A 22,022-nucleotide genomic window follows, 5' to 3' on the forward strand; every position below is an offset into this window, starting at 1 on the left:
TCTTCAAAGCCACTGCAGAAGCCTGTTCGCTCCACAGAAGTGTAGACATCCCTGGAGAGTGCTGCTCTTGCTCCTGCCCTGTCTGTGTCTCACTCTGTCTCTTTCCTTCACAGCTCGGAAGTCTCTTGGTCTGCCGGGTCGTCTTCCACCCTCAACAGTGGCCCCCCAGCAGCATCCCCCACTCGGCGGCGGGCACAGTGGCCTGGGGACAGGAGCCATGGTGGCCCGTTCCAGCGACTTGCCGTACTTGATTGTGGGCGTCGTGCTGGGCTCCATTGTGCTCCTCATCGTGGCCTTCATCCCCTTTTGCCTTTGGAGAGCCTGGTCCAAGCAGAGTGAGTGTCCTTTCTTGAGGGCTGATGTACAAGGTGTGCTCACCCTGTGGGTTAGATCGGATCCTAGGTGTAGTTGGGTCAAACATAGAATGTGAAGGCTGAACATTCTGGGAAGCAGGGAGAAGGGTGGGAAGAGGACAAGTCTCAAGTGTCCTGTAGAAGTCCTCTGTGAAGAGAAAAGCTACCGGTCCATCCCTTGTCCTTGTCTAGTCCCAGAAGGAACCCTGGGACTAGAAGAGGCGGCACTGCTTTTACTTTTGTCTTTACTTTCTTCCCTCTGCAGAGCAAACCATCGACATGGGCTTCCCGGGAGCTGGGCTGCTGGTATCATCCTGCCAGTACACCATGGTGCCCCTGAGGGCCATCTCTGCTCCTCGTGCCAACGGCCACCCCTACGTCAACGGGCAGCCTTATGCCAACGGGGCGCATCTGAACGGCATCTGCCCCTCTGCTGGAGTGGGCTATGCGAGCACCAAGCCCCGAGACTACAGCCCAGACATGCAGCAGGTATGGCCACATCTGCAGTTAACAGCTGATTTGACTTGAGCTGGAGGCCATGGTTGCACTGGGAGGTTTGTAGCATGCAGAAGTGCCCAAACTGGCTCCTTTCTTACATGCGAGTTCCCCAAATACCTAGGATGAGCAGGAAGGTCTCCAAATCACTCGTGATGAGGTGGTTTCCTGGGGCAGTGGCTCTTAAAGTTCGGAAGAGGCAGTGGGCAAAAGCTGCTCTTAATGGAAATGGTTCCTGTTTCTCCTAAGCAAAGCCTAGACAGATTGGCAATGTTGATGATTCTGTGTGTAAATGGTAACATAAAGCAAGGCAGTGCCACCACTGAGACTGTGCATTGGTTATCATGAGCCAGTAATTCAGCAGTAAGCATGAAGTGAGTTTTTCAGCTCAGTTCTGCTCTATCTGCTATAGCAAAAGAAACAGTTTTGACTTTCTCTACCTATTAAGCAACAGCTTCACCATTCTGCCCCATGGCTCTGGTTCTGCTGGGGATCAGCACCTACCTCTTAATGCTGCTTCGTGGCACCACTGAGATTCTTCTCTCTCATTCCAGTCACACGAGGAGACCAACGCCTTGCTGCAGGCACGAGTGCTGCAAAATGGGAGTGCCCAGCGAGACTACCAACCCTCCAGGTTAGTCCTGGCTTATGGAGGGGGAGGACAGAATGATCCAGTGGGGCCCACCAGAAAATATCTGCTCACAAAAGTTAGCCCTCAGCGTGCTCTCTTGTCTGTCCCAGTTCATTTGGGAAACAAAACTATGCTTCTAAGCAGGAGACTAAAAAGTACAAAGAGAGAAACCAGCATCTGTGGCTGGATGCTGATAAACAGATGCTCAGAATCTGGCTAGTCACAGGCGCTCTGTCTTGCTGTTCACACTTCAAGCCATTATTTATTCCCCCGCTCCCTGGGAGGCATTACTCCTCCCAGCTCCTGTGGCACTCACCAAGTTTTGAATGGTTGATACCAGTTCCCATCACCTCATTGCCATCCCACAAGTCTATCCCAATTTCCCCTCATTTATGAATGTTTTGTCATTCCATTGATGCAGCTAGCTGCTACATAGATCATCTCTTTCAAGGAGGAAACATCTGTGCTTAGTACTAAACTTCTTTCTTTGTCTGTCTGCCTCCCCAGATTGCCCAGTTCCAGACCAGAAGACAGCTCTTTCCTCTACAGCCTCCCAGATGACTCCACTCACCAACTTCTCCAGCCACAAGACGACTGTCCTCACCTTCAAGAGCACTTCATTGGCTTGCATCATCCAGTGATGGGCAGCAAAGTTGGAGGCCCTAGTTTGGACGCTCGGCGGGATCCGCTGTTCCACCAAGGTCAGTGGGCTGGAAAACTCAGTGCTTGTTGGTTTGAGCTGATCTTGAGGGGAAACTTTACCGGAGAGCCTTTCTGATGGCTTTGTTCATGCTCATTTCTATGGTGCAAAGACTTAATAATGTGTAGAGCAGCTTAAAAAAGGCCACACCAGCAGTTGGGGACTGTAAATTTCCTGGGCCAGTCGTACAGAACAGATTTCTCAGTTCTCTGAGAACATGAAACTGTATGCTGCTGGAAGGGCGCACACCTACCTGCAGTTGCAGCAGAGGCACTCTCCCTTAGTCCTTCATCTCGCATCTTCCAGACCACCCGTCCAGCACCAAAGTCCCTGAAGAATTACAAGAATCCCTTCCCCTAGGACATGATCCATTGATCCACCCCTCCTGTAGCGTGGATTAAACTCATTGTGTGCAAGCATAGGTTTAAACTCTCACGTAGATAGGCCTTTTGGAATGCAGCTCTTTGTCTTTGATCAGAGCACCTATCCTCATAAAATGGACTGCTGAGAAGAAAGCTACCACAGCACCTCTCATTTCTGTGTGCATTTTAAAGATCTCTCGCTCCTCTGTCTTTCAGGAAGTCCTTGCTGCCTAGGCCTAGTGCCAGTTGAAGAGGTAGAAAGACTAGACTGCTGCCAGTCCAGAGGAGACCTCCACCCCCAGAATCCAGTCATCACATCCTTGAGTCAGGACCTACCAGGACATCTGAACAGCAGCCCGCCACCTCTGAGGCCCTTAGAGACTCATTCTCCTACCAGTTAGGGACCAAGCTGCCTTTTGCAAAGACTTATTCTAAAGAGAAAAAGAGAATGGGTATTTATTTTTGTATAACACCCCTATTTATATATTTATGCACTTGTATATAGATGTATATGTGCCTTTTATAATGCTACGGAGACAGAAGGTATCCTCAGCAAGGCAACGGGAGGGCTGAAGGAACAAGGCCGCAGCTATCCGTGGCGCGGGGCTGTTGGTCAGAGCACAAGACTGAACCAGCAGCACGAGACATCGCAAGACATGGGGCCAAACAGAGCTGCCACCACCGAGATCTAGCACCCTCTTGCAGTGAGGGCTTCACGCAAGATAACGCTACCAGGAAGGTCTTTTCTCCTCGCCCACAGGAAGGCATGTCCCGGGAACACGCTCCTGAGGGTGGCCTGGAGTTACGCACTCTGCCTAATCAACTTAAACAACCCTTCACATAGACGCCATCTGTAAAGACAAACCCACGCTTTAACACCTAAAATAAAGGCTTAAGTCTTTTCTGGGGCTGGCTGTATGCTAAATCCTCCCACAGAATGAACCTACGCTTTTTTTTTTTTTCTCCATTGCAGGAGTATAGCAAACAGGATACCTGGGGAAAGGTGACATCTCCCTGCAGCTAGAGTTTCCAGTAGGCCAGCCAAGTGAACCTTCTCAATGCTGAACTCAGGAGAAGAGGGACTGCCAGTGCCTGTGCCAGTTAAGTGACGTGAGACCTGTAGGGGGAGCAGAGCTAAGGGAGATTCATTCATCTCCAAGAATAGATACATAAAATTTGGGGTGGACACCCAAATCCCTGACCCCTCAACATCCTGGGGTTTTGTTGCTTCAGAAACTTCCAGCATCCAGGTTTGGGGATAAGGCTGTTTTCTTTTTTTCCCCCCTGAGGAAACAAAATGCGCAGCACCTTCATAGGGACCACTGAAAAGGCTGCCAGCACGAATGCCTTTCACTGGGTTGTGCTTAAGCCAGTGGGGGCAGTTCTTGTGCCTGGCAAGGATACGGTTGGATCCTGCCTCAAGGTATACCTAACAGAGGAGTAATGACCAGGGAGGGAGTAGGGAAGAGGAGCAAGAGCAGCTGTGGGTTTTTCAAGCTGTTTAATTTAAAAATAGCAACAACTTCCAAACTTCCCTGTACATTGTTAGCAATGTACATGTTTGCAGTGTTCTTACATTGCAACAAAACCCTTCCACTTTGGGGTTGAAGGAACCCTTCACGGTAAGACCAAGGTAAGTGCTATTAATGGTTCTTCACTGTTGGCATCCCAAGTGCCAGTTAAAAACATTATTTTATATATATAAAACTGAAAATAGACAAAGCCTGGCTCTGCTCTCAGTCTGGTCTACTGCTGCAAGCCAGAATTAAAGGCTAACATCACTGCCCACCTGTTGCTACAGCCTCTTCATGCCAAGTAAATCTGATTCCTGCACTTTAGTGAGTTTCCCACTTCTGTAGAGCAGACAGGTCTCCGACTGGCACCATACCCATCTGAGGACGCACTGTAGGCCCAGGGACAAAGGTCCCCTTGCCTTCTCCAACCACACAGCACTTCCCATCTCAAGAAAACTGCTGTTGCTGCTAGGATATTCAACAAATAATAAGATGCATGCCCAAGATAGACCTCCGTTACCAGTTCTGAGAACACAGGTACCAAAGATAGTTTCAGACAGACAAAACTTTCTCATACCCAGCCTTCCAAAGCCCCTTTTTGTGCTGAGAGGTACGAACAGGCATACACAGCTGCACATGCAATACACATACGCAGAGCATCTGTCCAGTGCAGAGCTCTGAATAGACTAGTAACAGCATTTACTGGTTGCATTTGCCCATTTTTATTCCACATCTGCCACTATAGTCATATTTTGACAGGGAAAACCCTTTACAACTACCCCCCTGCTTAGCCAAAACAATACATTTTGCACTTCTAGGTATTACTACAGCTGCAGTTAAATACATCCATTTTTAAGGGACACTGGGGCTGTTAGTTACCGTACATGGTGTAAGAACAGGGAAGGGTTCAGAGAGTGTCTCAGAGTCCTGTGGTGATGAAGGCTGTAGAAAGAAGCACCCATCTTTTCTGGCTAGGAGACTGAATTGTTCTCTCACGCATCCGTCTTTTCTTCTGAGAAGATTGATTTCTTCCCTTAGGATGGCAATGTCATGAGCCCTGTGTTTCAGCAGTGACTCCATCCTAGCCTTCTCTTTGATGTCTGTACTTCGGGGGCCCTGAAACTCTGCTCCCTGTAAAGAGAGAAAAAATAGCTCCTATAAAACACTCAAGAATTAAGAGTGGAAACATATTTCCTTTGGGAAAGTGAGGCTTTCCAAGACCCAGGACAGCTTCATGACTATGCCACAGTCCAAACTGTTCCAAAGTCAGATTGAGGGACTGTCAACTGAAGCTCAGTCTGACTTAATTCCCTAATACTTTGGTCTCAAAGAATACACCTTAACTCATTTGGCTGTTTGCATGTTTCAAAGGAATAATTTTGACTTCCTGAAAGACATTTTCTAATTAGAAATAACAGGAGTTTGTTTTGGTATCAGAAAGCATCTAAGAAATTACCAGAGAATTTAAAATATGGCCTACTTCAGGGAAATAACAAGCTTACTAGATCATCATTTAGTGAATCCAGCGTAGTTTCAAGTTGCTGCTTTTCAAGGCAGAAGCGGTTCAGCTGCTGCAGCTTTCTGGTATTTTCCTTTGTCAGCATCATCAGCTTCTGCTGCAGGTCAAAGGTTCTTTCCTAGAATGATTAAAAAAAGTTGAACTAGGTTGAGAAAGGATAATCAGTGTGAATGAAATAGGGAACAAGCGCTAAGCAGAGTATGTCACAGAAAGAGGTAAATAACAAACTGATTCTACGTATATCATATGATCCCACAATATGTTTAGTGCAACGTCTTTTTCTTCCTTTTTTTTTTTTTTCCTTTTTCTTTCTATTATTGTAAATAACTAAGCATTTAGTTTAAAGCAGTTAGGCAAAAACATTGGAAAGAGAAAACTGTTAGGTACCTACTACGCCATATGCATGTGAGGTATTAAGCTGCCTCCTACACCTGCCACAAACCAGCATAAAAGACACAGAAGTCTGGGGCTGTGAATTTCCACTTTGAAATCTGGCTCTCGTACCCAAGTCCAGAAGGAGGAGGGGGTTCTTTGCATAGCTACAAACACAAGACAAGCAGGAGAGCAAGGAGCTGCTGGAAATCTGAACACTCTGCCTTCCTGAAAATGTGTCATGCTGTACAAACATGCGAGGAACGGACAGGACAGTTCATTACCAACTTTTTGTTGGTAATGAAACAAAAACCAACTTGTGCCCTTCTGGAGTTCATTACAGAAGCCTTAAAACACATCTAGATGTGTGCTGTGTTGAATGACACCAGACTCACTTCCCTAAGGAGCAGTGTATATCCCACATCAAGGCTAACCTCAAAACATGGTAGCAATTTACATGAACAGAAAAAAAAGTAGAAATCATGAAACCTATTACGTACATACATACACACACACACACACACACATACATATATATATATATATATATATATATTATATATATAAGAAGGATAAAGGTGATGATGCTTTACTGCTCAGGAGGGTTGGGGGAAGATCTCAGTCAAGCAATTTAAACAAGACATGATACTTGCTCATAGAGATAGTTTCTGGATCTCTTGAGATCATCTCATTTTCTGTTTTTTCTCTCTCCATATTTTTTTAAAAAGACAGACAATGACAGCACTCTGTAAGGCCAGCATAAGCGTGTTGCCTGTTTGTACTACAGTAGCTGCGCCTTAGGCCTCCCAGACAGGGACAAGCACTTCTCATACTGCACAGTCTAGTGTCTGAGACATAAGCCAGCACTGCCCTGCACTCAAATAGTTTGTCACCAGATGCGATGGGAAGAGGCAGCAGGTACTGAATGCCAGCTGAAAACCAAATGAAAGCTCTCTGGAAGAACTGAAGGATGCATTTAAGGAAAGTGTTGTTGTTTAAAAAAAAAAAAAAAAAAGTATTGTCAAGAAAATAGGATGAATACATTCACAAAACATGAATATGTTCACAAAAAACATTAGCGTAGCTATTCAGCCCCAGCAAATGAAGCCCTAATAGAATAACGGAGACAAATATATTTCCTATCATTATATATTTCCTATTCCTACTCCTTACCTCCCACTCTTTGAGTTCCTGGGAGTGCTCATATTCTTTCTGCATTATTTCTACTCCCAACTCTTCCAAGTTTATGTTAACGGAGCGTTCTTGAACTGCTTCAAAATCAACCATCCGGCCAAACTTCAGCATCATCATCCGATTGCACTCCTCTTCCAGTTCTAAAAGAGAAGGCATGGCACAAATGGTAGAACTGCTTTTCATTGATTAATAAAAATTTACCTCCAGCTTTCTGTCTGAGCTTGGTGGCATACGCTCTAGAATAAATAATTTACACAAAGCCACACAGAAATCACAACAGCATATTGCCACTGGTTCTTGCCCGTGACCACACCTGTGTTGTCACAAAGCCACACTCTTATCCAGTCCTAGTGAGCCACCTCCACACCATGGACTATAAAAAGCTTCAGTGGGTTGGCAGGAGGAGGTTCGGTGGTGGAGACACCGGGACATCTCTGGGTCTGGTTCCCCATTTTATGTTTGTAAATGTCTTGAATAGAGCTTTTATCATTCTTAAGTTACACGGAGAAGGAACTTGCATGAAAAGCTTATGTGGCTTTTCCAAAAGAACTGTTTTCTAGCAGCTCCTGCATAGAGCCAGAAATAGCAATTGTGTGTCCTGATTCCCAGTGTCTCATCTCAGTCAGCGCTCCTTTTACTAAGTTCCCAAATTATTTAACATAGCCTAATGACTCTACAGTGCTGGAGAACTACCAATACTTCATCAGAACAATCCACCCGATCCCCTCTGGTTTATTTTCTACAGTAACCAGCTGTGACATTTGGGTGAGAGTAAAGACAGACATCTGCTGAGTGACCCACACCCAGAGAGGGGACAGCATGAGCACTAGAAGGCTGTGTTGTTTGGAGTCTGTTACTCACGGTGAATATTTATCTCCATCTCCTTTTTGTCATGGATAAGTTTCTTATGTTGCTGCTGTGCCTTCTTATACATCTCTCTCTGCATTATTTTTTCATTACGTAGGTCCACAATTCTCTTCTGCAGATACTCTAAGGACTGGTTGGTAAATACCAGGGCTTGGGAGAGGTCACTGGGTATCTCCCCATTAACGAAGTATTCCACCTGTCAGAAGCAGAAATTACCCATAAGCAAGGCTAATTTGACTTGTTAAGGGCACCGATGATCACTCTGGACAACAAATGTATAAGAATTTGAAAACTAAGGAATGAGATAATAGTGTGAGCACAGTTCTCATGTTTTGGGCCACGGAATTACTACCACTCAGCAGCTCAAAGGCTACTTAGAGCCGTGATGATTCTCTGTATACAAAGCTGTCTTCCTTTCTGTAGCACTGGAAATAGAGTAGGGGACTCCCTGTTGAGTGTCTCTGTGCTTCTGAATGAACTGAGACCTGCAGAATTGCATAGACAGAAGAGTGACAGGCCCTGCTTTCTTACCAACATTTTAATGCAGGTAGGGAAAACAAATGGAGAGAGCTGAGTTTGCTTCAGAGGTGTATGAGCAACAAGAGGCAAAAGCCTATGTTTTTTCTCTGAGGACAAGATGCAGCCCAGAGGAAATAACAGTATTGTCTTGAGTTTTCATCTTCATTTTCTACTAATCATCCCTGGGATAACAGCTGCACAGATGGATACATTTTTGCATACAATTCAGCATTCTTGAATTGGGAAAAACTCCCATGACTTTCAGTAGTTTGTTGGTGGTTTTGTTTCTTTGTTTTTATTAGTTTTGTTTTCAGGAGAGTATCAGCAAACATAGACCTGAAGGAATATTCCATGCCAAACCTATAAAACACTTGAAGGCTGCACACATTTCAGCAACGTGCTGCCCCTACCTGTCCTTACTTGAAGGAAAACAAACCTAGAGGAAATAGCATTATGAAGTTCAATTAATGACACTGTCACTCCATGGAGACTATAGTAAATTAGGAAGTAAAAGCTCAAAAACCGAGTAACACTACTGTTTAGATGTACATAGGCCATTCTGCACCTGCCGGAAGTAATAAATACATGAAATCCTGAATTACCTGATGAAGTTTCAAAGGCACAACTGCGTATAACTCATTAAGTTTATGCTGCTTTTCCCATTGAAAGGTGTCCAGTTCCCTCTCTGCTGTGTTCAGACTGGCTTCTACTGCTTTTGCCTGCAGAAAGACAAATTGTGGACAGACAAAAACCTTACAGTACTCAAATACACAAGACAGCAAGGATCTGTGTTAGAGTCCTTGATCTGAAGCAAAAGAAGCATGGAAAGAATGCTCTTTTTTTCCATGTATTATGACAGATGAGTTTCATAGGTTAACATGAGGCTCATCTATGCATTCAAACAAAATTCTATGCTGAATACTTTTGTACGCATGTACACTTAAATATATCTCCTTACTTGAGAAGCCCTGTATGTATCAAGAGACAGTTTCTTTGTTTAGTGTCCAATACACTTCTAGATCAACAGAGTCTGCAAGATATTTTTTTATTGTTTTATGCCTGGAAATGCTTATTGATTCTGCATGAGAAAGAAACAATTCAAACTCAAATGTCAGACCCCAGGGTGAATATGTGGCAGCTGGCACTTAGGAAAGCCTTTAAAAACTAAACAAAAAACGTTGTAAGTTAAGCATATTTGCTGGGACATTTTTGAGACACAATAAAAGCAAGCCTTGCATAATGGTATTTTGGCAGAACTCTCCCTCTATCCCAGAAAACCCTCTAAATTAAGATATTTTTGAATTAATATAAATCAAATGTCTTGATGAATGCAGGAGCTCAAAAAAGCTAAAAGGAAAACTTGCACCAAGTGAGTTTATTCAATAATTACTATGACAAAGAGCAGAAGAAAATAACTAAAAGCAAAAGAAACAGATGGAAGGATAGCATTTTTATGGTTTATTTTAGTATGCATGTGTGTTAGGGCGACTCTTTATGTTCTCCAACCCCATACACATGCACACGGGATGGGCCAAGCTGCACCGGGCATTGCATCTGAATCAGAGTCTGGTTTCTGCTGCTGCATGTGGTTAGACAATTGGGGAGAAACTGGACCTAAAACCTGGATCCAGCCCCCTACCAGCTAAGGTCAGACCACCTTGATTGACGCTTTCCAGGAGGATGGGTGACCCATGGTGAGCTGCCTCCTGCCTGGGTGCTAGCATGGTTATCTCTACCCAAACTGAGGCCGCGTAAAAGGTAATGATTTCCATTTTAAATCTTAGCCAAAACCAATAGCACAACATTTTCATTGTACTGGAGCCAGCTCATGCCTTCTGAGAAGACAACAGCACCATACCTTTTGGACCAAGACGTTATATTTCTTTCTGAGGTTAGCAGCAACTCTCTTCTCCTTTGTTAAAGACTCCTCAATGTCTAACCACTTCTCCCGGAGCTGGATGGTGTTTTGGAAGAGCGCCTTATCACAGTCTGAGAAGAAAAGGGTCAGAGGATAGCTTAGTTTCATTATGACTGTACAGTAGCTACAAGCTTGAGCTACTAGCTTCTCCTAATGTGCAGGTTGCCCAGCATTTCCCATAATAAGACCATGTTCTTGATTCCTTAGAACTTTGTCAACTTAAATGTTATGGGCCAAATTCCTCCATGAGAGGATAGATGTCTTGGATGGATCTTTTTTCTTTATATTCAATCAAGACAGTTTGTTTCCAGAAGTAAGACTAAATGCATCAAATAAGACTAAATGCATCAAATAAGACTAAAATATTAAAGCCAAGTGCTCAAAAGTTAGCCTTTGTAACTAATTCAGTCCCAGTAATTAATACATGTTCCAGTACAATCTTTAGTTACGTGAACATGTAGTTGTTTATCTGTGAATTTCTACCTGGTGCAGCAATTTCAGTCATACTAATTAATTCAGCACACTTAACACAAATTAATTCACATTAAAAAAAAGGCAAGGCAAATTACACTTAAAGACCATATATGGAGAGGCTGATGTAATGTCATTTCCCTATTAAATCAGTAATTTGGATTTTTTCAATAAAAAGTAAAAAATATTCTATATTTCTTCCCAACATTTCTCTGAAAAAGGAGATGGACAAGGAGTTAAGAAAGAATTCAATTTATGAAAATGAAAAAATCCAATGTGAAGGAAAAAAAAAAAAAAGGTAATTTACTGGTAAATTCTAACAGGAAAAAAAAAAAAAGCAGTGTTGTTATGTGGTCACTGATATCTCACTCAAAGATCTTAAAAAAACAAACAAACCACAAAATAGTTAAACTCCTACAAAAGAAAAGAAGAGCTTGCTTGCTTTTACTGAATGAATTAATGAATGAAGAGGATTTTGCAAAGCTCCTACCTTTTCAGATGATTAGAGAAGCCTAGAAACATGCAATTACTGCATAAATCCACGAGGTGGTAACAAAGAGCTTAATTTAACATTATTGTGGTGTCCCCACAGATCTTCCCTGAACAGGGATCCAGCTAGGCCTGGCGGCAGGTTTCTGGAGAGCAGCTGCAGCCTCACTCCAGCTCCGCTTCTGTGAGGAGCCTTTCCTCTCCAGAAACACAGCCATGAAATGCTGAATGGTGATTTACATAAAATAATTAATTTTTAGCACTTAGAGAAGTTTTATTTTTCCAAACTTTTTAATTACTGTACCCTCTACTGTCAGCGGTTCCATTATCTTCACTGAGATTTCCTGGGGACAAATACTGCACCCAGGAGGACTGCACACATTCTGGCCCTTAATGGCATTTATGTGAGGTGAATAATGAAAAATTCCTTTTAAAAACACAATATTGTCCCGAAAGCTCAACAAGTACTCAACCCAACAAAATGATATCTTAGTACTCTTTGGACAAACGGAGACATCAAAGACTTCATCTTCAGATCTAGAATCTTCTTCATCACTCCCCAAGGTGGACTCTTCATCAGTCTCCCATTCACTCTCATATTTCTCATCTGGAAGAAAAGGAGAGTACTGCTGATTTGCAGAACACCCCTCAAACTCACTAGCTGTGCATTATGTGAATGAACACATTCCCAACAATCAACAAAAAAGCAACCATTTTGCATTCATTTGATAATTTAACAGAAAGAAAAAAAAATGTGGGAGAGAGAAATCACCTAGTAGTGCCAAACGCACAAACACAGGCAAGTCTTTTGAGACGTTCTTCAATTTTTCCTCTCTTTATGTGTGTTAAGAATTTGGAATTTAAACCTTGTAGGTTTACCATTCTTCTACAGAGATTAAACAACCAAGAAAAATGCACAGAAGCACAAAACTGTCACAAAAGCATCATTGTTGATTGCACTTTTTGCTAATCATGTCCCAGTGGAAATCAAAAGCCAAGTCAAAGAGAAGGTGCAAGTGTTTTAGCCCAGTAAGACTGCCTGGCCTTAACAATTAAAACCCAGTCACTAAAATAAATGAAATCCTTTCATAATATGTTTAGTCGTGTGACTAATAGATGATAGCAGATTAGGTCTGTGATCTCTCATTAGTCAATGGACAGATTAAAGGAGAATGTCACGAATATGGCAGACTAATCACTTATCCATAGCTCCCATTGGCACAGCACAGGAAGCAGCTATTTAAAGCTTTGCCTCTTCTTCATACCAATTATCAATCCTCAATATTGACATACAGGAAGTAGGTTGTAGGAGCTGCGATCAGACCAAATATAATCATGTTAGAGGCTGAATTACACCGTTATCATCATTCAGGTTGGCTTCCATAGAACATGGGGTGGTACAGAAACAAAACCCAGGTAGGTGGGTTTTGTTTTTTTTGTTCTATTTGTTTTTTTGAACCGAGTTCAGCATTGGATGTATCTGGGGATCCAGCTAGACTGAGGCACATTTACTTTACTGCACAGAAGTATACGCAACAAATCCAAACAATTAGAACAGCATCTCCAACCTGCTTCTCTTTTTACTTTTTTTTCCGTGCACTTGATTTTCTTCTTCAGAACCTTGGTCAGAAAACGGGCGAACTTGTTGTTTTCTCCAAGGGATGCTCGGAAGCTGGCATAAAGAGCTTTCTTACGTTCCCGAAGCTTTACCATCTCAGAATTTGTATGCTCCATCAGTGCAAGGTAGCTGTTCACTTTTGACTAAAAACAAAACAAAACAAAAAAAAACCTTCTTTAGTCAACAGGCACACAACCTTTGAACTTTTATGTAGGTAAGACGTATCAGTGAAGATCTGGAAATGCAAAACTTGACTTTCTCTCTTTGAATTCCTGCTCCGATCAAGCAAAACCCAGAAGTATGTTCTTAAATAAAGTATATGATTTGTCATTGACTCCACGTCATGAAGAAACTATAAAAATACGACTACTTAGACTGTGAAAAGATTAACTATTGGAAGTTAAAAGCAACCATCCTAGGCTGATCACCAAGAGTTTCTTGCTTTTCTAAATTTAGAATTTAGCACTAGATATTAGATCAGTGCTCAAAGGAAGCAAAGAGAAGCCACCATTTATCTGATGCCTTACTTTCTTTTCAGACCACTCATCAGCAGTATTTTTAAGTCCAGGCACACATGGCCTACATACCTGCATGGCCTCCTGCTCACTGCGGAGGGTGGTAACACGCCCCTGGAGATCATTCTCAGTTTTCTCAACATCATTCAGGATAAGCAGCTCTTCATACCACGTGATGTAGCGCAGGTCAGCATGCTTCAACTGCACATCCAGCTGCAGTTTCTTGTGCCGCAGGACACGGAGTTCAGCATCAAAGTTTATCACCAGTGCATTGATCTGGAGTAAAAGAGAACTGCAAATGAGGAACAAGGAGAGTATTCGGAGTAGAGTTAAACATGTAAAGCAAGAGAAAGGAGCAGAAGGGAAAAATTCTTTCTGTCAAGTCAACAACTTGTTCATGCTATCCACTAATGATTACTGAAGCACTTAAAAAGACAAAGTTAATTCCAATTATTTCTATACTCTCGGTATAATAACACAAAAATCACCAGGGCTTCACAGGGATGTTTCACTGCATCCCACTCCACCCAAGAAGTATTTTACTCTTCAGAGAATGTTTTAACAGTAATCTGTAGTACATTTAAGGCGTCCATGTAACAACCCAGACATAGCAATAATTGCTGTCTTCTGAGAGAAGTGTGCCAAGGCAGAATACCTGACAGCTCTTCCCTTAGACATTTACAGTTAAATCAGTACTAGCAGCTGCCATCGTGGCCATATCCATATGTGATGGTCATAGCAGCATTTGGATATTCTCTCAAAACCTCCATACACATGAACATAAGGGTATCTGTGTCAGATTAAACCGAAGAGTCAATGACCAACAACAGATATTAGAGAAAAGAAGGTATGAAACAGAGCCAACAAGTGAATGGTGATACACCTCTCACAAGCTCCTCACTCTACCCTCCTAAACTCTGATTTACGGACATCTGGAGCTTGCAGTACTATGTTTGCATTTAACATCTTGAACGGATTTTTTTCTTCCAGAGTTTATCAAACTGTAGCTACCCCCACATCCAAAGTTTAGTTATTGGTTGCATAGGAACAACAAGCTTTCCACCCCACCATTTCATTTGGTCTCTCTCCTTCTTTTAAGAGCTGATTGCCACTCTCCTTTTCTTATGCTATTCATAATTTTGTCACCTCTGGTACATTCCTTTCAGTAGTCCTTTTTCCAGACCAAGGATGCCTTATACATGTAGATATTCCTTTTAAAGAAGCTTTTTCATGACCTTAAGCCTGGCACATTTAAAATTATTTTTAAGACTACAGTGTCAGGACTAGTCATGTTACTTAAAAGCTGAGAACTTCATGAATCATAACAAAAAATAAGAATCAGATCTATTGCCTGGACTCAAAAAGTGATGAAGAAAAAATCTAACATGCTATTTGCCTTTTTTTTTTTTTTTTGGCCACTGAGCTCATAGTTTCACATATCAATAACAAATCAGAAATCTGATTTTCAATTTATCATCGTTAGCACAGAGGTCACTGTTACAGATTTATACTGATTTACCCTGTAAATTAGTACTAGATAGCATTTTCTTGAAATTCTGAAAGGCAAGAGTATCTGCAGTCCTAAGACAGAAGGAAAGGGGTTCATTTCTGATCGAGATTGTTCAATGTGAAAAAAAAAAAAAACTTCCGATTTCCTACCTTTTTAATCAAGGAATCCTGCAAGTATAGGTTTTTTATCTTCTCCCTCTTTAAAATTTCCAGTTCCATTTCAGTTGGCTCTGCCTTCTCAATCTCAAGAAGCTTTTTCTGCTCTACGACCACAGATGGCGTTATTTTCACTGGGTGTTCTCTTGCAGGCTGTGTCACGGAGCCAGACTCTTTACGGGAAGAAGGCTTTAGAAAACTACGCCTAGGTGCACCAGATGAGGGAGACCCTTCCAATGGTTCCTGGAACTTTGCCTTGGCCTCCTGCTCCTGTTTGAACTTAAGGAGGATGTCAGTGTCATACTCAAATTTTTTTTCTGGAACCTCATCTGGGTGTAACTGAGGGATCGGGGGAAGAGGGAGATGTTCTGATAAATCCAACGCTGCCTGTATGGATTTCAATTCTTGCACTAAACGCTTGATTTCGTCAATAACAGAAACCTTCAAATCCCGCAAGGACAAGATCTGTTTGTTCATATTCACTTTCTTCTTATGAATCTGTAAAGAAAAAAAAAATTAGTAGGATTTCCCCAGTGATATTTACATAATATGCAGTCTTCCCCAACACAGGTAATGGAGAAGAGGCTTGTCATACTGACCTTCCTTCTTTCCATACTAGCTTTCTTTTCTGTACCACCTCCACACACGTGTTTTTAAACAGCTGTCTTTCCCTCTCCGTTTTTAAAAACTGTGGAACCACCTCTCTAAATCTTCTTTAAAAGAAAATAGTAGAAGAGTAGAAATGAGGCTTCCCCTCTCTCTCCTGACTTGATTGTCTGTTTTCTGCACTGCTTCAACATCTCATGTCAAGAAATTCACAAGGACTGTGATAATTAGCTGTGGGTTTTAGAGGATTAGTCATTTGGGCTGTCTCTCATTAAATACAGAGAGCATCTCAGCTTTGATACACAGCTCTCTTCTCAGACATATTGTACAATTCATATACCAACAAAGAGAATATTAGATCTCTTTGTTTTGTAAAGCAAATTTTCCTACCCAAGAGCAAAGGAACTACACCTGAGAAGACCTTTAGCACTCCTAAATGCACAGCTGTACAGAGATCTAGACTTCTTGGACAGTCCTTGAAACAAAGCAGTTATCCCGTATAAACACCAAAGACACTGAAGCAGTCCTTCACAAACATAGGTTCTGGAATGCAGATGTGATTCTCGTCAATAAAGTAAGTGAAATTGAAGCTGAAATCACAACCACTGCAGACAGTTAGAAATGGAACAAAGTTCTGAATTTTCAAAGTATAGTTGATAGCAGTATTAAAGGCAAGAAAGTAACATCCTTTCAAATGCTTTTGGATTTGATAAAAAGCCACTAGATGTCCAAAACAAATCCTCTCCAGGCCTTCCAGCAATCTGGAGTGCCAAAGTCAACTCAGAAAATTTTGGCATTAGGTGAATATTTTTCCCCAACTTGAGGTGAAGATCTACTAATCCAAGAAGTGACACTTGAATCAGATGTAAAAATAGAATCATAGAATCATTTAGGTTAGAAAAGACCTTGGCAGAATCCTCTCTAATCTTTATAAAATAAAACAATCTTATACATCAGGCATCTGAAGTAACTGGAATACTTCGTCTGTATAAATCTGGGATTTAAAACTAGAACTATTCCTTTTGCTTGCTTTGGCTTGTCCAACCAAGCCAGGTTAACCACTGGGTATCTAGTAACATCAGCACCACTATCTAGTCCTGGAGCCCAAGCATGAGATTAAAGCAACCCAACAAATTCCCTAAGACTGTGGCATTGCTTCTGTAATGCTGAGACCTCACTGCCAAAGCAACCCAGGCTAAAAGGAGCCTGAGACTAGGCAACGTGTTTGAGAGGATAAGACTATGGAAGATTCAAGGCCACAGAATATGACGAACCATGCAGTGCAAGAGGCTCCTCTGTCAGTAGAAAAGCCAAGAAATAAGCCTCCATGTCAAAAAGTAACTTGACAGTTCCAGGTTAAATGGATACATTTCTTCATTGTCATTTTTTCTAAAGAAATTCATCATCCCTCTTTTACACTCCAGGTAAATAAAATGAGAAATAGAAGCTGGGAGTGAGAAAGGGTGCTGGCAGAAGTCAGAAGGAAAGCAGCAAAGTTACTGCACAACGTTTGAGCTTGTTGGGTCTTTCTGGTTAAAAGACATGAAGTAGCTGTAGGAGTTCTGTTGCAGGAAGGCAGTTCCAGAACATCTAGTTTCCCAGAAGGCTCCAATATTTAGTACCCAGAAGCAGTGATTACTGAAGCGCATATATGAAGAGGCTATGCTAAAAAGACCTATCTTTGCTCATACCCCCGTTTTTGTAAAGGTATTTCATAGCAGGGATTAGCTCAGTGTTGTAAGGAAAGCATCAGTCACTAGATGGTAAGGCTTTTAATCCTTTAAAAAAAAGAAAAAAAAAAAAAAAAAAAAGCATCTTCCTGCTGAAATACTGGAAAATGTGGCTTTTTTGCATAAAAAGAGCCATCTGAGAGTTATCCTGGATTGATTCAGTTTTGAGTTTGGTGAAGCACTAACAGTCCACAAGAGAAAGGCTCATTTGTAACTAAATCTGAATTGACACAATTGGTCCTTCAATGGCTCTTCCCACAACCACTTCAATTTCCTTTCAAAAAAACGTATTCAGCATTTAATCAACTATCCTCCCTCCCGTAAAATGGCAGAAATATCCACATCAGTGAATCAGTTTACATACCAACACTTCCAAGGATTCAAGCTGCTTCACCTTCTTTTCAGTTTTAATTTGTTCGTGCTGAGGGACTCTGTAATCGGTGGCAGTCTTCAGCTTATAACACCCCATATTTTCCCGTGCTTCTTTAATGGCCTGAACATCTTCGGGGTTTTCATAGTCATCACTAGGCTTGCTCTTGTATCTGGTAGGTACAAAACAAAGATGAACTTTAAGACAGAAAACATTCAGATGGGGACAGAAAGCATACAGTATAAAACAGGGTCACTTCATACCTTCTGATGCATGCAGAAAGGCTCGGGAGGATCAAGAAAGAATCACATACCTCTTTCAGAAAACAGTGACTACTTTGGAAAGGATATCTTTGCACATTTGAAAGAAAAATTCAGACATTTCCCTCCTTCCTCCCCCCAAAAAAAACAACGCACTAGTAGGTAATGGCCTTCTTGTGTAACTAACTTAACCCACAGCTCTTGCAGCATCTGGTATATCTGGTGCTGGTAGGGTTAACTGAAGAGGCTGACTGTGATGGTCTAGGTGTCCCTAAATCATGATTGATTTAGATACCCTCTTAATCCCTATATGAAGATGCAGCCATGTAGCTGAATTCAAGTTGTTTAATGTTTTAGAAGAACCATGGAAATTAAAAGATTTCAATTGTCTCTTGAGACTCTGAGGTACACAGAGCCTCATGTATTTTAATTTCACCCATTAGGAATATAAGAAACTAGGCAGAGATTTGATAGTGCCATATAACAGCTAAATAGTATCGTTTGACCTCAGACAAGATGCAGAACTAAAAGGGCACAGAGTCCAATTAAGACTCACAGTTCTTCCCACTCCGCTTTCCTCTTCATTATCTTAGCTTTCACCTTGTTGGATTTCTCAGCAATTCTTCTGATTTGCTTACGTTTGTTTTCTATAAAACGTGCTGTTGGCTTTTGGACCTCTGACTTCACCTTTTCGGCCTCCTCCTCAAAAACTCTAGCATCTGAACAAAAAAATAAACATGTGAAAATGTAAATACCATGCAACACAGTACAATCTCAACTACTGGAAACTACCTGGGACAACTTTTGTAAAATTGGTGTCCACCAGGATAGTTCCACTGTAGTGGATGTTCTGAACATATTCAAGCTCTGTGAATCAGCTCTTAGTTGAGTTCTACCCGCAGTGTTGACAGGTGATTGCTGACATTGCATTAAATGTGGAAAACAACATATGTATGTTACAATGTATGTAGGTACTAAAAAACAACAGTTATATTTCTTTACCCATACCTGGAGGAATTATCATTTCTTTAGCCTGGACTCAGGAAAACAAACTGAGATGAAAGACAAAAGCATATTACTGGGAAACTGTAAAAGGCCATCATTAGCCCTATGCTTACGCTTTGCCTCTTTGACGGTCTCCTTTTTTTCCATCTTTTTCCATGCCCGCTTAAGTACTGTCTTCCTCCAAGATGGATGTTCCTTATCTTGGCGGTACTTTTCAGAGAGTGCTAGAAGTCTGTAGGTGGAAATCTGATGATTGCTTTGAATAGCATGAACAACAAGGGTGTCAAATTCCAGTGAGGACCGAAACCTGAAGAGGTAAATTAGACAAAACTGTCTGGTGTCAGTAGGTGCAAGCTACCATTTTTCCTTCAAAAGGACCCAAGTAAAGCAGTTTACTTATTACATACACAATCATTACATACAAATACAGTAACTACATAAGAGCATGATGACATCTGACACCATGTATAGACTTCTATCTGATGTAGGAATAGAGATGCTCAAGAATAAATATAGTAACACTGCTCCCAATATCAAAACTCATACCAGGTTCTTTCTACATGAGAGTATCTTCCATTTTCCATGAAGGGCTGCTTAAAAATATGTTCATTCAATTCTCCTTTCCAGTGGTACACTCTCTGTGACTAAATGGTTTTTGTTATTGTGTATTATTTCTATTGTGCATTTATTTTTATGAATTCATCTTTTGCTATAAGAAGAGCAACCAAAAACGCACTGCTTTGTGCTTTAACTTGCGTTCTTAAGGAAGTTAATTTCATAACTTTAAACTGTATAGAGAATATTGTGTTAACAATGACACAAAAGTATTTGACAGACACGCAGCATACTTGAAAACCTGGAATTTGTTTCATAGGTTGCACTTCAAAGCTCCAGTAAGAATTCCTGGTTCTTACTAACATTTACTGGCAAAACGCAAGCAAACTTATTCTCCTCCCAACAAAACAAAAAGACCACTTTTCTTCTTAAAGAAGTAAATCAGAATTAAGCTACTTCCTTGATAAGAACATCTGAATTTTGACCAAGGATTCAGAAGAAGCACACCTAAAAAAATCAATGTATACTCTTGTGTATGTTTCAAATCAAATAAGGGCATAATCATAAGAGAAGAATATAAATGTTTATTATATGAGTGGAAAAAAAAATATATTTTTCCTTGTGGTAGGTAGAAATCAGTAAATAATAAGCCCCGTGCAAGGTCAGTGGGAGAGGTAGAAGAAAAGAGGTACTTACCAATTTCGTAGTTTCTGCAGTCCAATCAAGTTTTTCTCATGCTCCCAAGCTAGTTCCTTTTCCACTAACTGGATTTTCTGTGCTGTCTGCCTATTCAGATCCTCAAAGATCCTATGGTCCATCTCGTACTGCTGCAGAAGCACAGAAGACCCAGCATCACATTATCTTATCTGCTAAGTTTTGCTAAGAAATATTTTGGACCTGATGCCAGCATTTCATGCACATTGGCATAATTATTTATTTCAGGAGCTATTCAGATCTCCACAGATAATCACTTTTTTTTTCCCCCATATGCTTCTTAAATGGCACAAATCATCAGCTGTGATTTAGAAATCTTGCAAAATTACACAGTCAAGCGCATCAACCCATAGCACTAGACATCTTTGGCCCCAACACATAGGACAGCAACATTTTAGAAGGTACCTCTTATGGTAAATGATTTATGAAAAACAAACATACGTCTCTGTGCAGCTGCATGTGCTTTGGCAACTCCTGATTCTTCTGAAGCAGAAAAAGAAACTCTTCTCTCAGAGCAGTTAACTCCTCTCTTTTCTTGCTTTTTTTGTCTTCAGCTTCCTTCATGATCCGTTCATACTCCTCTTTCTGCTTGACTTCCTCAATGCTGAAAATGCAAGGAGGAGGAAACAGTATTATCCCAATGGAATAGAGTGTGGTGGTTTTACCGTACTGGGCAGCTAAACCCCACAACCGCTCTCTCACTCCCCCTCCTTTAGATGAGGTTTTAGATTAAAGTTTATGTAACCTTCTAGATTTCCTTGATGGGCTTAAACTTCCAGTGAACTCAGCGGCCCTGAAGGTAACTTAGGAAGAAGCCACTTACTGTATATTTATACAGCCCTAACATAATGGGACTTTGACCTCCACCTTGTGTTGTCTCTGTAGGCTCAAGTTAAATAAGTCTCACAGTACCATATTTGAATTACTTCCACAGAAAAGTAGAAGAAATGGAAAGGAAGTCTGACAAAACTTTGTGTGTAATGAGGAAATAATCCAAATTCAGTGTGATCACCTCTTCTCTTAAAAAGAAAAAGGAGGTATGTGGTCTGAAGAAAGAGCTTTCAACAGTTGGACATCTCTTTCATCATTACCCAAGCATCTCTTACTTGTAGGCATTGGGATCCTCAATGTCTTCAGCAGCTTTCTCCATCTCAAGACCACTCTGGAATAAAAATGTCCTGCCTTTAAACAAGCAATAATAGTTTCAACAGACAATAAAGCTTTTACAAACATTAAGACAGAGTTTCCTCTCAGAAAAACAAAAGAACCCTTCATGATCAATATTGCTCTACTGGTCTTAAATACCAGGCTTTGATGTTTCAAGAACAAGAAACAATTAAGTTGGCTTACATGGAAAAGAACAAACGAAGCTGAGTTCTTGGGGACAGAGAACAAAAATTCTATAACCTCCTCATCAACATTAACCCCTAAATCACTGCTGGTCCCAACTTCACTCTGTCCCATAACATCTTTGGTTCTCCATCCCACAGACCCAATTCTCTTGTCTCCTCTAACTGCCAGGCTGACAAGAGATATCGTATCCCAGGCTAATTCCAAGTTACACGTGTAATTCATCTGGT

At 41.3% G+C, this 22,022-nt stretch overlaps 2 protein-coding genes across 6 annotated transcripts in view; one reads left to right on the plus strand and one right to left on the minus strand.

Moving 5' to 3' along the window:
* Positions 1-3,449, plus strand: part of BOC (BOC cell adhesion associated, oncogene regulated) — a 36,658-nt gene extending 33,209 nt beyond the window's left edge. For all 5 annotated transcript variants that reach the window (XM_068696858.1, XM_068696819.1, XM_068696838.1 and 2 more), the window contains exons 15-19: positions 114-335; positions 619-842; positions 1,403-1,482; positions 1,987-2,180; positions 2,758-3,449. In XM_068696858.1, the coding sequence (XP_068552959.1) occupies positions 114-335; positions 619-842; positions 1,403-1,482; positions 1,987-2,180; positions 2,758-2,942 (905 nt within the window). In that variant the 3' untranslated portion in view covers positions 2,943-3,449. The remainder of the gene's footprint in view (positions 1-113; positions 336-618; positions 843-1,402; positions 1,483-1,986; positions 2,181-2,757) is intronic.
* Positions 3,450-4,397: 948 nt separating this feature from the next.
* The window catches only part of CFAP44 (cilia and flagella associated protein 44), a 42,121-nt gene continuing 24,496 nt past the window's right edge, over positions 4,398-22,022 (minus strand). Inside the window, exons 20-35 of the mRNA XM_068696811.1 lie at positions 21,549-21,604; positions 20,884-21,046; positions 20,425-20,555; positions 19,287-19,480; positions 18,725-18,887; positions 17,903-18,080; positions 15,197-15,700; positions 13,610-13,813; positions 12,973-13,165; positions 11,901-12,011; positions 10,385-10,515; positions 9,129-9,245; positions 8,002-8,203; positions 7,120-7,280; positions 5,558-5,692; positions 4,398-5,186 (exon numbers count right to left, since the gene is read on the minus strand). Of these exons, the coding sequence (XP_068552912.1) occupies positions 4,908-5,186; positions 5,558-5,692; positions 7,120-7,280; positions 8,002-8,203; positions 9,129-9,245; positions 10,385-10,515; positions 11,901-12,011; positions 12,973-13,165; positions 13,610-13,813; positions 15,197-15,700; positions 17,903-18,080; positions 18,725-18,887; positions 19,287-19,480; positions 20,425-20,555; positions 20,884-21,046; positions 21,549-21,604 (2,922 nt within the window). The 3' untranslated portion in view covers positions 4,398-4,907. The remainder of the gene's footprint in view (positions 5,187-5,557; positions 5,693-7,119; positions 7,281-8,001; positions 8,204-9,128; positions 9,246-10,384; positions 10,516-11,900; positions 12,012-12,972; positions 13,166-13,609; positions 13,814-15,196; positions 15,701-17,902; positions 18,081-18,724; positions 18,888-19,286; positions 19,481-20,424; positions 20,556-20,883; positions 21,047-21,548; positions 21,605-22,022) is intronic.

Source organism: Anas acuta, chromosome 1 (genome assembly GCF_963932015.1).
Source record: "Anas acuta chromosome 1, bAnaAcu1.1, whole genome shotgun sequence".
NCBI classification, from domain to species: Eukaryota; Metazoa; Chordata; class Aves; order Anseriformes; family Anatidae; genus Anas; species Anas acuta.